At 49.7% G+C, this 14,445-nt stretch overlaps 1 protein-coding gene across 3 annotated transcripts in view; it reads right to left on the bottom strand.

The window, feature by feature from the left end:
* Positions 1–14,445, bottom strand: part of Stx18 (syntaxin 18) — a 92,034-nt gene that overhangs the window by 34,286 nt on the left and 43,303 nt on the right. For 2 of the 3 annotated variants that reach the window (XM_003464348.5, XM_023562658.2), the window contains exon 2: positions 1,838–1,905. The exons of the other annotated variant lie outside the window; for it this stretch is intronic. In XM_003464348.5, the coding sequence (XP_003464396.1) occupies positions 1,838–1,905 (68 nt within the window). The remainder of the gene's footprint in view (positions 1–1,837; positions 1,906–14,445) is intronic. 3 annotated transcript variants of the gene reach the window in all.

A 14,445-nucleotide genomic window follows, 5' to 3' on the forward strand; every position in this document is an offset into this window, starting at 1 on the left:
ACTGCTGATGCAGACTTCCCACCTCCCATAAAGAAGGTGACAACGGGTGTGGCTAAAGAGAAAGTGAGGACAAGCGCATGCCTGGAATGGAAGAACGAAAAGAGCTTGCGAATCCAGAGCAGAACCAGGAAAGCTGCGACTTCCCACTGAGGGACAGTGCAGATGGCACGGGCTCCAGAGTGAGCCTCTGGCTCCCACTTCCACGAGGGTTCAGATGCCATCTCCGAACCTACCCAACCACACTGCGAAGCCACAGCCTTCCCGGCATCCCCAGTCCCAAGGGCTCTGCTCTTTCCGTTCCATGGGCCCTGTCACCGACGCACTATAACCTTGGGCTTCTCTGGGCAGCAGGACTTGGCTCCTCACTTCTGCACCCTAAGTGTCCAGAACGGTTCCAGGCACCAAGCAGGCATCCAGCAAACATTTGGTGAGTGAATCAGTGCTCTGCAGAGAGCACAGGGTGGGCTGGAGCAGGGTCTTCAAGGTCAGCGCCGGGAACCTCCTGGCAGATGCTCCTCACTGCAGAGCACTGTTCCTCCCACTTGAAGCCACAGCGCAAGCCCCTGTCTGCCTGTCAGCTCCCAGGATCAGTTGTCTAACTAAGTTTCAACAAAGACGTCTCTACGGGTGAGAACCCCTGGACTAATGGTGGCCTTCAGGACTACGGAGTTGTCACTCATTTTTCTGGCAATACTTAATAACTGGAGGAGCCAACAACATCAAATGGCAAATTATAAACTACAAGCTATGAAAAACTACGAAGTACTAGTAACACTGGATAATTAGTAAGCATGGTTTGTGTTATGAAAACATAGAATGCAGAAAGAGAAGCTGACAGGACAGCTTGCTCGTGAAGGGTGAGGGAGAAGCCTCTCGGGAGACAGTGCTGTGGTCTGCAGGTAGCCACCCAGGAGCGGATGGATGCGGGTACAGGAAGGTGGCAGGGTGGAGGCAGCAGGTGGGACACCATGGCAGGACACAGGGCGGGCAGGGTGTCAAGTGAGCCTGGACCAGCAGACAAAGCCAGTGTGCGGCTGGTGCTGACACTGCCTTGGCTGGGGACTCACAGTGGGGCCGCTCAGGTGCTGACACCATCCAGTGGGTGTTTTGAAAAGACTGTGGCTAAGCAGTTGTAGACACCTGGTCTAGCTAGCAGGAGGCACGTGACCAGGAGTCACACTGAGCGATGAATCAAAGGAGTCATTAGAGTGCCCGGAGAAATAAAAGCCAAGCCAAAGTGGGCATCCTCCTGTCTGCAGCAAGGGCCAAGAGCTCCTGAGAAGGACAAGGGGGGGGGATGCCCAGAAGGACTGAGGCTGGGCACTGGCAGGGAAGGAGGCACAGGGCGGGCAGGGGGAAAGAGACCAGCAGGCAGCCACTCGATGGTCCCAGGCTGGGCAGCGAAACAGGCAAAAGAAGCTTAACAGAGCTTGAAGACCTCACTCCTCTCAGGTTCAGGACACAGAAGCCTTGTGTCCCAGCCCCTGCAGAGCACTATAAGCTGGTGAGCTCTGGGAGGAAAGCTCAGCACGGTGGAGCAAAGCCAGGTCCACACGCAGAGACGCAGTGGGCACGCAGAGAGTGCTTGTCACCAGGAGACCACAGCACCTCATAGATAAACAGACCAGGTATCCTGCCTGGGGCCATGGGCCCCGAAACCTGGCTCTAGGACCGCTCTCTCACACTTCAGATATTCTCCTGCTGCAGACACATCTTCCTCTGTATGGCTCTCAGTTGTTACATGAAACACAAGGGCAGAAAGCTCTAAAGTGATAGCAGTACAGGTACAGGAAAGCACACAGTCACCAAGATCATGGCAAAAAAATGATGCACTTACTTATAAGCATTAATGTAATCTTTCCTGTGTTCCAGAAGAAAATCCTTCAGTTTGCCAATGTGAGAAATCTAAAATAAAAAAAAAGCAAACAGCAGATCACAATCATGTAACACACTTTGACACTCTCAGGTAGTCACCAACGTGTGCCTAGGTCTCTGTCAGTGGCTCCTTCTCTCCTCACTGCTGTAATCTCTGACACCAAGAACAGAGGAGTGGAGATCAAGAGACAACACATCTGCTAACCGCATGGCAGGAGGTTGACAAAGATCATGCCCTCCTGAGTGTGTCTTACACCTACAATTTTACAAGCATTCCTTCTCCCAAGTGTTCTAGCGGATGGATGCTGATGTGAGACCTGGAGCTGCAGGTGTATAAATAGGGCCCAAAAGAGCGGCCAGGGCGGAGAAAGGTTTGAGAAGATAGTTTATCTCTGTGCTCAAGTCTGAAGGGTCTGGTCTGCTCCCACAGGTGAGCACAGGGCAAGCCAAGGCACAGGTACACCTTCTCTACTGTGCCAGCTGATTACATCCCACCCTCAGGTGCCCACCGTGTGCCAGGTACTGAGTGTGGAGCTAGGGAGTCACAAGTAAGCACACAAAATAAGGAGTCAAAGGCGGGAACCCCATCTCCCAGCTGCCAGGCACCTAAGCATTTCCAGATGCACAGGGCAATTAACAGGCCATGGCCACGTCCTCCTCCAACCACCACTCAGCCCCCTGCCTGCTCTACCACTCTGTACTCCTGCCAAACTCACAGGCCAACTGGAAAGGGCTGCTGAGCTTCATCTCTTCCAGAAAGCTCTTCTGTCCCGGCCAGCTCAGCTCTGCTCTGAACTTGAAAGGACTCTGCGTGCCACCCCCTTGGCCTTGGATGATGCCCAGCCCCGGTCTGACTTCACTCTTACATGCACACGTGCGCACACACACGCACACACCTAAGCGGACTTCACAGGAGGGTCTCCCTGTAGGCCGAGGCCCAGGAAGCACAAAGTGGGATTGGTAAACATCTGTGCACCGAAAAGATGTCCACATACGATAAAGCGCTTTGCACAAAGAAGCCATCCCACCCCAGTCTGGACTAGTAGTGCAAATGTGGTTCAAAAAGGCGTCAGGAAAACGTGCATGTGGCTACAGCATTCACACGCCGGACAGACAAGCGGTGCAGGTGCCAGTCTCCCCAGTACCCATGCTGATTGGCACTTTTGTGGCCCTGCCCCAACTTCCCAACAGCCCAGGTGGGCTGTGACAGTCACTGCACTTGTCACAGGCTCTGACTGGTCTGCCATGGTCACTCACTCCTTGAGCAGCAGGGCTTGGCGGCAAGCACAGGGCCAGGCATTTCCCGGCCTACAGACTACAGCTGCCCTCCTCACATTCTGCTCCTCTTTCCCACTTCAACTGCATCATGAAATCTCACTTTTAAGTCTGTTAAAAAATTTTTAACACATGTGCAAGCACGGCTTTTTTGCATCCCATATAAGAGCTGATAAGTGATCCCATTTCAAACCTTCAAAGGTCTCCACCCGCTTACCCCAACCCCTGCCCACCAGGGGTCAAAACTGCCTTGCCCTTCTCCCTGCTCAGGGGCCGGGAGCAAAGCAGATGAACTGGTGGGTGGGGTACACGCGGCAGTGGTGAACTCTGGTTTCTCTTTGGGATTTGGGTCTCTCTCCTGTTGATGGAGCCCCCAAAATCACACGCTGAGGGCCCTTTGGCAAATCAGTCAGCAGAGCAGCTCTGTTTTGCCACAGCCGTCCCCACATCCTCCCAAAGCTGGGCCATGCCCGTGTCAGCACACAGCACACAGTGACGACTTGGTCTCGCTCCCTGTCCCTGGCTGGCAAGCTCCTAGCAGCTGACTGCCCGCTCTCTTTCCCTGGCTCTTGCTGGGCACAGCTCCTATCCACATAGAGCCTTCAAAGTTTTTGTAACTGTTGGATAAACAGTGGCAACTAAACAATCACAGAAGGATGACGCCTACTGTGGAAAGTACAATAATACCTTTCCAGCCTCCCTTTCTTTGAAAGAGACCCTGGAATCTGTGATTATATATCTTAGTTACTCTTATTGTTGCTGAGATAAAATACTTGAACCCTAGTCTATTAAGCTTACAGTTTGTAGAGATTTCAGTCCATAATCGGCTGGCTCTAAGGCAGGGTGGCTCATGGCAGGAGGGCAACGGTTCATAGCAGTGTAAGACAGCAAAAGCAACAAGGGAGAGCAGACAAGCCATGCTCTGTGCCATCTATTGTATCCAGTCTACGGGGATCAGACCATGTAACACTCACCCACCCTTAACCCCAGCACCCTTAGCATCAGCACTGCACTGTGAATCAATCACACACTCTAGGTTCAGCATTCAGATTCAGCAGTCAGCCTATGACCACATGAGGCTTTGGGGGACATCTAGACACAAACCAGAACACTATGTTGCACGGCAAAGGGGAAATTAAGGCTGCAGCTCAGTCGGCCTTCACAGAAGATTATTCTGGGTTAGCCCTGGAGACCAGTGAACACAGGGATCCTTCTTCATGGAAGGAGGTGGCAGAGGAGAGAGGCAGGTGACAGTGCGAGGGAAACAAAACCTACCATTGCTCCAAAGGTGCAAGAAGGGAGCCAGGAATGGGACTTCTGGGAGAGGCTGAGAAGGGCACGGGCACAGATTCTCCCCACCACAGCCTGGTCTTTCTCAGGAGTCCCAGTCTGGACAGCTGACTTACTGAGCTGTAAGACAACAGTCTGTGTTGTTTTAGGCAGCCAGTTTATGGCAATTTGTTATAGTAGCAATAGGAAATGAGTACATTTATCTAGGCCTTAATCTTCAGAATAGTTTTTTTCAGGAAGTCATAAAGCTTTCTACAATGTTTAAAAAGACCTAAAGGAATCATCATCCCCTTTTTGCCCCTGTACCCTGATTTTGGTTCAGTCTAGCCTGCGAGAGTGGCCTAGTTTAAGGGGTAAGTGCCAGAAGCAAGAAGGCCCCCGGGCATGTCACAGGAACATGGTTATAAGTCTGGCAAATGTGCTCCTAACTTCACACACTCTGGAAAGGCAATTTTCTATGAGTTCATTAAAAGAGACTGAAGCCTGCTCCAGATTAAATGGAGTTCCTGGTAAGAGGTGTTAAGTAATTACTGAGTTAGTAATAACATCAGTATGATAACTGAATACTTAACGTGAACACACTATAAAAAGACAGTGTCAAGAAGAAAAAGAAATAAAGGAAGCATCAAGAGGTTTTTGACATCTGAAAATTCTGAAACTTATATTCCTTAAAGACACACAGCAAAATCATAGCAAATCAGTAACAAAAAAATTCAGTGAGCCTTTGATCCATCTAAGAAGGCAGTTAAATCCACAAACAGCATTATAGACAGAGTGCACAAGTAAATGCATTCCTCTTTGTACAAAAATGGTTTGACAGTTCAATACGTGACTACCATCACCTTTAGAGTCCTAGCAAAGCGCTGGTCTGTTTATTAGGCTTAGTTCTATTTTTGAAAACAAACTACCAAAGACTGTGTGTTTCACACAAATCTGTCCATATGCTCCTCAGATTTTCCAGTGTTTTGAAAGGCTGAGTGGTTTTGTGCTTTGCTGTTACCATTTCCACCCCAGTGCTAGCTGAGTCGCTTGTATGATACAGAAGTATGCCTATGACTAGAGCACTTCTTCCAAAGGCAGCGGCTGCTCTGGTGTAAAGCCTGATAAGGGAGGGTGGGAGGGCGAAGGGCTCTGAGAGGCAGGGGTCACTGGTGAGGTTTCCATGAGACCAGGTCAGGACAAGAGGCGACAGCTCAGGCCAGGGGGGCGGAAGCTGTTTCCTATAGCACCGCAGAGGGACACCCTGTCGCCTTGCACCCTCCCATCCTCCACCTGGAAAGTCAGCCTCACTCTACCCAGAATCCCATTCATCCTTTCAGGTTCTCTGAAGTGTCCCCTTTTCCATGAAGCCTTCAGAATTCTTCCTCGGCCTGTAGCAGACACTGGTTTGTACTTCCCGGGTTTTGGCAGAGGTACCCCTAGCAGTGCCCGATTGTTGGAAGGGGAAAAGAAGGTAAACCCAATAGCAAAGGCTTCAAGACTGATAAGCCCTAATGTGCAGGCTGGGTCACAAAGGCGGACAAGTGCTGCACAGACTGCACCTCCACAACGGAGCAGATAATCACGTTTAGAGGGACAATGAGCTATCTTTGCAAAGCAGTTCCCCCAGGGGAGCTGGCCAGGTCTGTCTGGAAGGTGCAGTGAGGCCACGACGTCTGTCCAGCAGTAGCCTGACTGCCTCATGGGAACAAAAGTGGATGGCCTTCCACCTGGCCGAGGGTCTGCAAAATATATCAACTTTGTCTCCACCCAGGAGGAAGGCGACGAACAGAGAAGATGCCTGTGTTTCTAAAATGTCCACAACAGCTAACGGGGAAAAGGAACAGAACACAACATGCTTACTACACTTCCCCGTACCCGTCGCTGAGAGTTTTCAGCAAGTTGCTTAGTCTCCCTGGGCTTTACTACAAAGGAAAAGGAGCACAGATTACTTTGGAAAAACAGTAGCACAAGTTAACCTGTGTACCTACTATGCAGCAGGTATCGGTCAATGTCTTTCAGGATGCTTTCATCAAAAGTGTAGATGGGACATTAAGAACAAAAGGGTTCAGGGAAAGCAGTGGTATAGCGTTACCAGGACCAACCAGCTTCGATCTGTCTTCCTCACTAAGCTGATTCTTAACCAAACAAGCCATTTCAGCACCACCCCAAAGCTTCAGGTACTCATCTCACTCATCCCTTTCTATCTCTAAAGATAAATCAAGTTCACTTTCCCCAGCTTTATTTTACTAAGGCTAGCCTACAAATCATCAAAACACTGAGCTCCTCCACAACACCTGTTCCTCATAAAAGCAGACTGACCCTGTGAGGGGAGCTATGCAGCGCCTGGATGGGCGGCACTGACAGGAGATGAGAAAGACCCTCGCATCACCCTCTTCATGCCGCAGGATTTGCTACCAGAGACCAGACTAAACCAAACCCCTCCCTCGAGTGTGGCGCTGTGCTGGGCCCAATCTGTTGCCATGGATGCCACACACTGTTGGGTGAGGACCACTCGGATGAACAGAGCCACCCAATGTGGGCATGTGTGGTTTGTGTATGTAAAACACATGTAACCCCTAGGAGAGCTCCATGCGCACTGAAGGACCCAGGGACCAGAGAGGGATCCAAGGACTGCTTGTCCAAACTGCTGTCCTGAGGGGAAGATTTGGAACTTCACCTTCTTAATACTGTTTTTCACTAAAAAACTCGACAGCATCTGTAACCTCTAATCAGAAATGTTCTCAAACACACACAGGAAAGCAATTTCTTTCTGACTAAAACTGTATACCGGTTTCCTCACCACCCCCGACTCCACACCTCCCTCCAAAATCTACTTCTGACCAGCTCCTTTCCTGAGGCCCTGCTCAGGCACTCTGCCGAGTCCAGGGCAGGCTAAGGGCTGGCTGCAAGCATCTCTCCTGGAGGCGCACCCCTCCTGTCCTGACTGCCTTCAGGCTACCTGCCACAGCTGCTCTCAAATGTCCTCTGCGTTGCTTCCTCTGTCACACATTTGCTTGTTTATTGAGATGGGGCTTTCGCTAAGTTCTCCGGGTTGGTCTTGAAGTCACAGTTGTCCTGTTTCAGCCCCCTGAGTAGCTGGAGTCAGAAGATGCACCACCATGCCCACACCCTCAGTAATTATTTAATGCTCCCAAAGGATTTTGTTTTCTATGCCCCTGGGGAGTTCGAGAAGGTAGGACAGAGAACCCGCAGGCACAGGCGGAGGCTGCACCCTTCTCGCTCTCCACTAGATGGCAATGCAAGAGCTAAAGCAGGAGGAGTAACAGGGCTGGCTCACCAACACTACCTGCTCCTTTCTACATCACTCTGGTACTTTCTTTTTGATCTGGAATCAAAGGATTAAGCAGTTAACTGGTCTGCGCAGACTGAAGCTGAATGACATGTTTACAGACACACACACACACACACACACAACCTCAGACACCGAAGACTTAAAAACACTGGGGCCACTGGGCTTTGGCTCCTGAGGGAGCAGGGCTGTGGCTGGCATCTTTGTCTGAGGTGATCCCCCTTGTGTGTGTAGGCAAGATAAGCTTAAAACAAAAGCGCAGTACAAAACAGTGGGATTCTTCTCAAAGAAAGCTCAGAGCCTGACAAGTGTCTTCTGTGGATCACAGCAGGGGTTCCACTCAGAGCCTCTTCCTTCCCAGGATGACAGGAATCACCACACTTCCAGCAAAGGCCTGACAGATTAGGAAACACTAAGAACTGATTTGCATAATGGGCCTCTGCATTGTTCAAGATTAAAGGACTCATCAGCCTCTGGCATACTGTAAAAATTCCCTGTAACACAAATGCATTACTTTCTTTCTTCATTCAATCAATGGACAGGGCTTGCTGTTTGCTTACTATGCAGCCAAAGGCATGGCCAGAATGACCACTGTCATGTTTGCCAACTACTGATAAAGTAAAGCGATTCTTCACAAGGAGCATTTTCCAGAGTTTGATCTGGAGCACAGCTTTGATCTAAGGAAACCCTCCCGTTCCACTCTGCGGCTCCTGTGGCTGTGCTGACTTGGCCTTGCTCAGTACACTTTGAGTGCATCTGAGTGGATGGTGCATGGACCAGGAATCGACCATGCCCAGCAAATTCCGGAGGCCCAAGAGGCACCAGGAGATGCCTGCCATGCATGCAGCACCCTCAGCCTGGCACAGGTCCCGTTCCATTCCTGTCCAAAGCCCTTCGCTCTCTGAATCAAGGCCAAGGGGCTGGGGATGCTGCACAGTGGTCAGCGCCTGCCTAGGTGTGTGAGGCCATGGCACAGCCTCCCTAAAGATTAAAGTGAGGAAAGGCGACCACGGCAGCTATGGGTCCCCTGGGCCTGTCACAGGTTCAGCCGTGAATGCATCTGTGGTTCCACACTCATCACCTTCGAACGCGGCAGTTCCTGGGCCTCACAGGTCAGCTGTGATTCCTGGCTGGGCCCATTGCTCAGCAGAAGGGTCGCCTCCCTCAGTCCGGACCTGGGACCTGGCGTTCTACCAGCGTCACCCCAGAGCAAGCTCAGCTGCACAGCCCGAGTCGGGCTGACTTCCCCTCAGGGAACCTGACTTTTTCCAGGCTTGCCGCTGATAAACCAGGTCTTCATTATGGGCGTAATTTTTTTTCCTGGACTCCTGTCATTGGTAATTCTAATCATTTTGCCATTAAAGACATCTGTAATTTAAAATCAGCCATAAAAATACAGTAGGAAAAAGCAGCTCAGAATTACAGACTCCTTTCTGCTGACAATCAGCTCTACTAGTCACAGATGCCCTGGGAATCCACTTTAAAATACCAGAGAGACTTTGCTAAGTGCCTCCTTCTGGAGCCAGGTGCTCTCTTCTCCCTACTCAGCAACCCAATCCAGAAGGACACAGCCACTGGGAGGACAGGCCTCAGGCTTCAGGATGTGGTGCTGGTGAGTAATCACTTTCTTTTTTCTGTGCCTGGAAACCTTTCTTTCATTTGTTCACTTGGCAAATACATAAGGCCCAGTAGGGGCCAGGCACATTTGGGGAGGAGGGAAAAGGAAGGAGAGAGGAGGAGGGGGAACAGCACAGGCAGTGCTGATGCAAGGCTCTGAGTTGGCCTCAGAGTGGTTCAGACCTGTCTGGAGCCTGCCAGCTCCAAGGCTGTGGGGAAAGACAAGGGAGGCAGAGGGGAGAGAGGAGGAGGAGGGGGTAAGAAGGAGGGGCGTAGGGAGAAGGGGGGAGACAGCATGCAACATGAGTGTGTATGTGTGTGTGTGTGTGCACACGCACATGCTTGTGCCCATGCTACACTCTTCCCTGGCTCAGCCTGGCTCTGCCACGGCCCTGTGCCTGTCACACAGCCTTGCGGAACCTTCATCTATCAGGCGTGAACGTGAGCCAGCAGCCTCGCTCCAAGTGACTTCTGCTGTTCATGGAGGTGACGTCTGTGAAGGCTAACCCTGCCTCTGCACAGGGCAGGCACCGATGAGTCTAAGTTTCTTCTTCTTCCTTCCCTCCTCTCTGTCTGAGTCTCCCCTCACCAGGGGAGGTTGGCAAACTGACCTGTCAAGTGACAACTCAAAATTACACACACTTAGTTACAGAATGAATTTTATTTCCCTTTCATAACAACGCAGCTTCCATCATGCCAAATACAATAATGGTTACTGGGCAAAAGACAGTGGGTTTTGTAAGGCAAGGACATGAAACAGGATTGATCACACACGCATGCACACCCTGACTGGTCATGTTAGGCCACCGTAGGCTCCTGAAGCAGAGAGACTTCTTTGTAATGCTGACTAGTACTTAGGAACAGTCTGTCTGTCCTCCCGTTTCAGTGTGACTCCACGGCTATGAGCAGGAGTGACTCCCTTCGGGTTTGGTCAGGCTGCAGGGCCCAGAGCCAGCACCCCCAGGGTTTTCTTTGACAGAGGTCAGGTGAACAGTGCACGCACCACTCAGGCGACAGCCGGAGTTCAAAGCAGCTCATCTCTCCCTGACTAGGAACAGACAGACCACTGATTCTTCCATTATGCGTCAGAGGAAGGGGCTGGTTTGCATTTAGGAGCCACGATCAGGGCAAAAAGCACATTCTTAGACAGTTGGGTGCCAGGCAGAGGTGAGACACCCTTACCAGAAGATGCCCTGGAAGCAACAGAGCCAATGCAGGGGCAGGGGATCCTCAAGCCTGAGGCACCAGCACCCACAGCACACACAGCTGAGTGGACAGACGCTTCTCCTCCACCACGCACACAGTCAGCTCGGCCAGGTAAACGGCCGTGGGTGTGCCCCTCCCCTGCTCCTGGAAGCTTTCTCCTCCCTGGCACTCCTCCAGGGATCACTGCAGTTGGGCACAGGCCTCCTGGGGCAGCGTTCACACCTGTCCTCTCTTTCTCCCACACAGTCAGGGAGCCGGATGACACCTCCAGCAGCACCAGTCACCTCCCTTTGCGAGCAGACACTATCAGCAAGTGGTAAAGGCCAGAAAGGACGATGCCCCAGGTCCCTTCCACCCAAGAAATTCCAAGGTGATCACTGATGTGCACTCAGCTTGAAAGCTGCTTTCTTCTCCCCGGCTTTACGCCTTCGGAAACTTCCAGCAAGATTCTAAAAGTGACCTGGCCTATGGCAGTTCAGCTGCGGTACTCAGGGAATCCGGTCATAAGCAGTGAGAAATATTTATAATTGTTTATAAGGCATAGGAAAACATACTAAAGGAAGTGCTTTGTCTGTAAAAGGCAGCCAGGCCGGACACACTCCAGGTGCTGTGGGGGTGAACGTGCACCCAGTGGGGCCGGGAAGGGCTCCGGGGCTCCTGAGGGAGTCAGCCCTAGCCTTACCACCCGCAGCAGGCACCCTGACCATTCCCATCCGGCCCTCGGCAGAGGCGCCAGTGGTGAACAGGTGGGGACACTGTCTCTGAGAGGACATGTGTCCTGGGAACCTGCATCCTTTACTTTTCCTATATTCCACAGAATTCTGACAACAGGAAAACTATCCTATCTACCTTAGCTCATCAAATTAAAATTGTTTCTTAAAAAATAAGCAGAGTACAATTCAAATTTGATTTTTTTTTTCTACAAGGGGGTTTTACTTTGAGCTTCTGGAGTGGCCCTCACAGAGTCACACACCTCTAAGGTACAGTCCCTGACCCTTCCCTGGGGCACACACGCTTCTGAGAAGCTGTCCAAAGCAATGATTCTTCCCTCCCGCTGCCTGCCCTCCCCAAAAAGGGAAACATCCATACTGACAGGAACCCTTTTGGCCTACCGCTCTGAGCATGGCTTATTGGCACCCAGGTTAAGGGCCTCCAATTTGAACGAAATGAAACACAAATGCCAAGATGCCCGTGGAGAAGAGCCGCCCAGCACACCTGTGCATGGAAGGCTGGGCAGCTTCACCCGGCACCGATACACGAAAGGATACAGGGCACTGGGGCACGGGAGGGAGGGGGGGAAAGTTAGGGAGCTCGTGGGAACCACCCATCCAGCGAAGGGTGGGGTGGTGAGTCTCTGAACTGCCCCAAACCAGTATCATCAGGTGGTGTCACTGTCAGGCAATGTCACTGTTGCAGAGATTGCGTGGAGTTCACATGTTGGTTATTTCCTTTAATTCTCACAATCAGGGAGCAGACAGGCAAGGACGCTCACTCCAGGGCTCACAATTAACTGACTGGAAGCCAGACCCCAACTCAGAACAGACTTGCTGTTCAACCTCTCACCGGTGCTTCCGCCCACAGGGCCCGCTGCGCATGAAAAACCGTGCTGCAGGATTAGAGTGGGGAGGAGGCCTCCCACAGCCACCACCTTCTCCACCTCGCAACACAGGCAGGCAAACCTGTACACGGCAGAAAACAGCAAGCAAACAAGCACAGTCACACTCCATCACAGGGCATTCCACACCGCAACAGGTCGACTCCCTTTTGTGATAAAGAATTAAAACATTTTTAAAATTATAAATTCACCCCCCCCCCCCGCCACACACACAAAAGAAACCCAAACTCTGCCTTGTTCATTTTGGATCCCCAAACCTGGTATGGTTCCCAGCTCAGCAAGTGTCCAGGAACACTCAGCAAAGGACTGAGGGACATATTTTAAGATTTGTCATTTTAAAATAAATTTTACAGAGCAGCTATACCTAAATACAAATGGCTATGACGTGCTAATAACCTGTTTTCTAATATGACACTATCTCCATGAAGTGCTTGCAAAGCACACGCTCTGTAACAAGCAGCAAAACGTTTGACTGTTGTGCACAAGCCGCAGCAGCTCACCCCCTGGAGGTGGCCAGGTGAACAGGGCAGAACGAGCTCTGGCAACAGACAGGTCCTGCGCCACCAAGTCTCTAAGGGGTCAAACACACTCAAAAGTACAAAGCTCCAAGGCTACACAATGCTCTCACTGACATTAAAATTATTTTCTTTGCATCACATCAGGTAAAAAAGGAAATGTTAATAAGACCAGCAAGGACCGGCATCAGTGGGAAAAGCACAAAATAAAACCGAGATACCAAGACTTCTGGGCTAAAATTAAAGTTGTATGCTGGAAACAACACAAAGATTTGCTTTTTCACAAGCCAAGGAATGACCCTGGCGACATGATCCTTTCCACCAGGTGGTGCTGTCTACCACACAGTAGTGCCCCAGCCAAGGGTACAGTACACCAAAATGCCAACAGCCTGGCTCTAAGATGATTTGTCTCTTGAGAATATACATTTGGTTTAAGTTTTCACTGCAAAGTTAAAGTTCTTAAGATAGGTCATGCAGATCAATTGCTCCTGTAATCTGAAACTCAAAAAAGCAAGTAATATCTAAACAAGGGAGGGGGTGGCCTGAGCCTGGAAGGGTCTCTAAAAGCCAGGAGACAGTCTGCCTGGCTACCTCTAATCTCACCATCAAAACTGTTACCTCGCTTGGTTTCTGCTTCACATCAGCAGGCGAGCAGCAAAGGCAGCTGCAAGCAGCACAAAGGGAGGAGACGTTCCCCGCCTGCACCGCTTGACAAGGGATGCCAATACTTTACACTCCGCAGAAAGCGCCGTCCACCACACTGGGACCCCTAAAAGAGAAGTCTTCTGGGGTCTGACGTCGGATGTAGTTTTCCCTCTTAGTAAAAACAAAAGCAAAGAACGAATACTCATTTTATGGCGAAGCTCTGAGAAAAGGACTCGGTAAGGGATACAGTCCTGCCTCCACAGCAACCCTTCAGCGGAGTGGGTGGGAATGAAAGCAGAGTAGCCGCCTCGGCCAGTAACACAAATGTGCAAACTCCAGGCAAAAGCCAGAGCTGTCTTCATCACTCCTGTCCTCAAGAAATTATAGATTCCTTTCCCTCATTACAGTCTCTTTAGGAGTAAATAAGGCATGAAACTTCAAAGTACTTCAGAATACACAAGCCCACACAAAAATGCAGGAAAACACTGAAAACACTCTACTTTGCTTGAAAAAATGAAAATATAAAACTTAATAACTCCTATAATTTAAAGAAACTGTAGCATATTACCAGGTGCTAGCTTTTACAAAATGAGGACTTGTCTGATAAGCATTGTTTTGGTGTTCAAAATAGCATATGAGAATTTGTTCCTACTATAACAATTGCTAGAAAAAATCTCTGGTATTAAAACAACTAGAAATAATGGTGATGGCCTGAGTAGTAAATTGCAGATCTTGATTTTGAGAATCAAATGAAGTACTTTTTTACTCTACTTTTAGGAGTTATTTTACTTGGACACAAAATGTTTTAAAGCCTATATTTGAACTGTATATTAAGAATTCAGTATGAAAGCTTTAAAAATAAAACCAGCATTTACAATTTAAATTATTTAACTAGTTTTTCAAATCATTAATTAGGTAAAATATTTGAAACATCCACATGATTTTTTTTAAAAAAAGTTTAAATTTTATTGGAAACTAAGCATTTTGTGTTTTCAATGAAATCTGAACTCATAACTGGAAAATGTCATTTTGGAGATACCTATAACAATTATTAAAGCTCTCTAAAAAATAAAGCAAAAGCTTCATCCACACTGAAAAATTCAGAGCCTTATTTT

This window comes from Cavia porcellus, unplaced genomic scaffold (assembly GCF_034190915.1).
Source record: "Cavia porcellus strain 051 isolate PalLab524CR breed Dunkin Hartley unplaced genomic scaffold, mCavPor4.1 scaffold_18, whole genome shotgun sequence".
Taxonomy (NCBI): domain Eukaryota; kingdom Metazoa; phylum Chordata; class Mammalia; order Rodentia; family Caviidae; genus Cavia; species Cavia porcellus.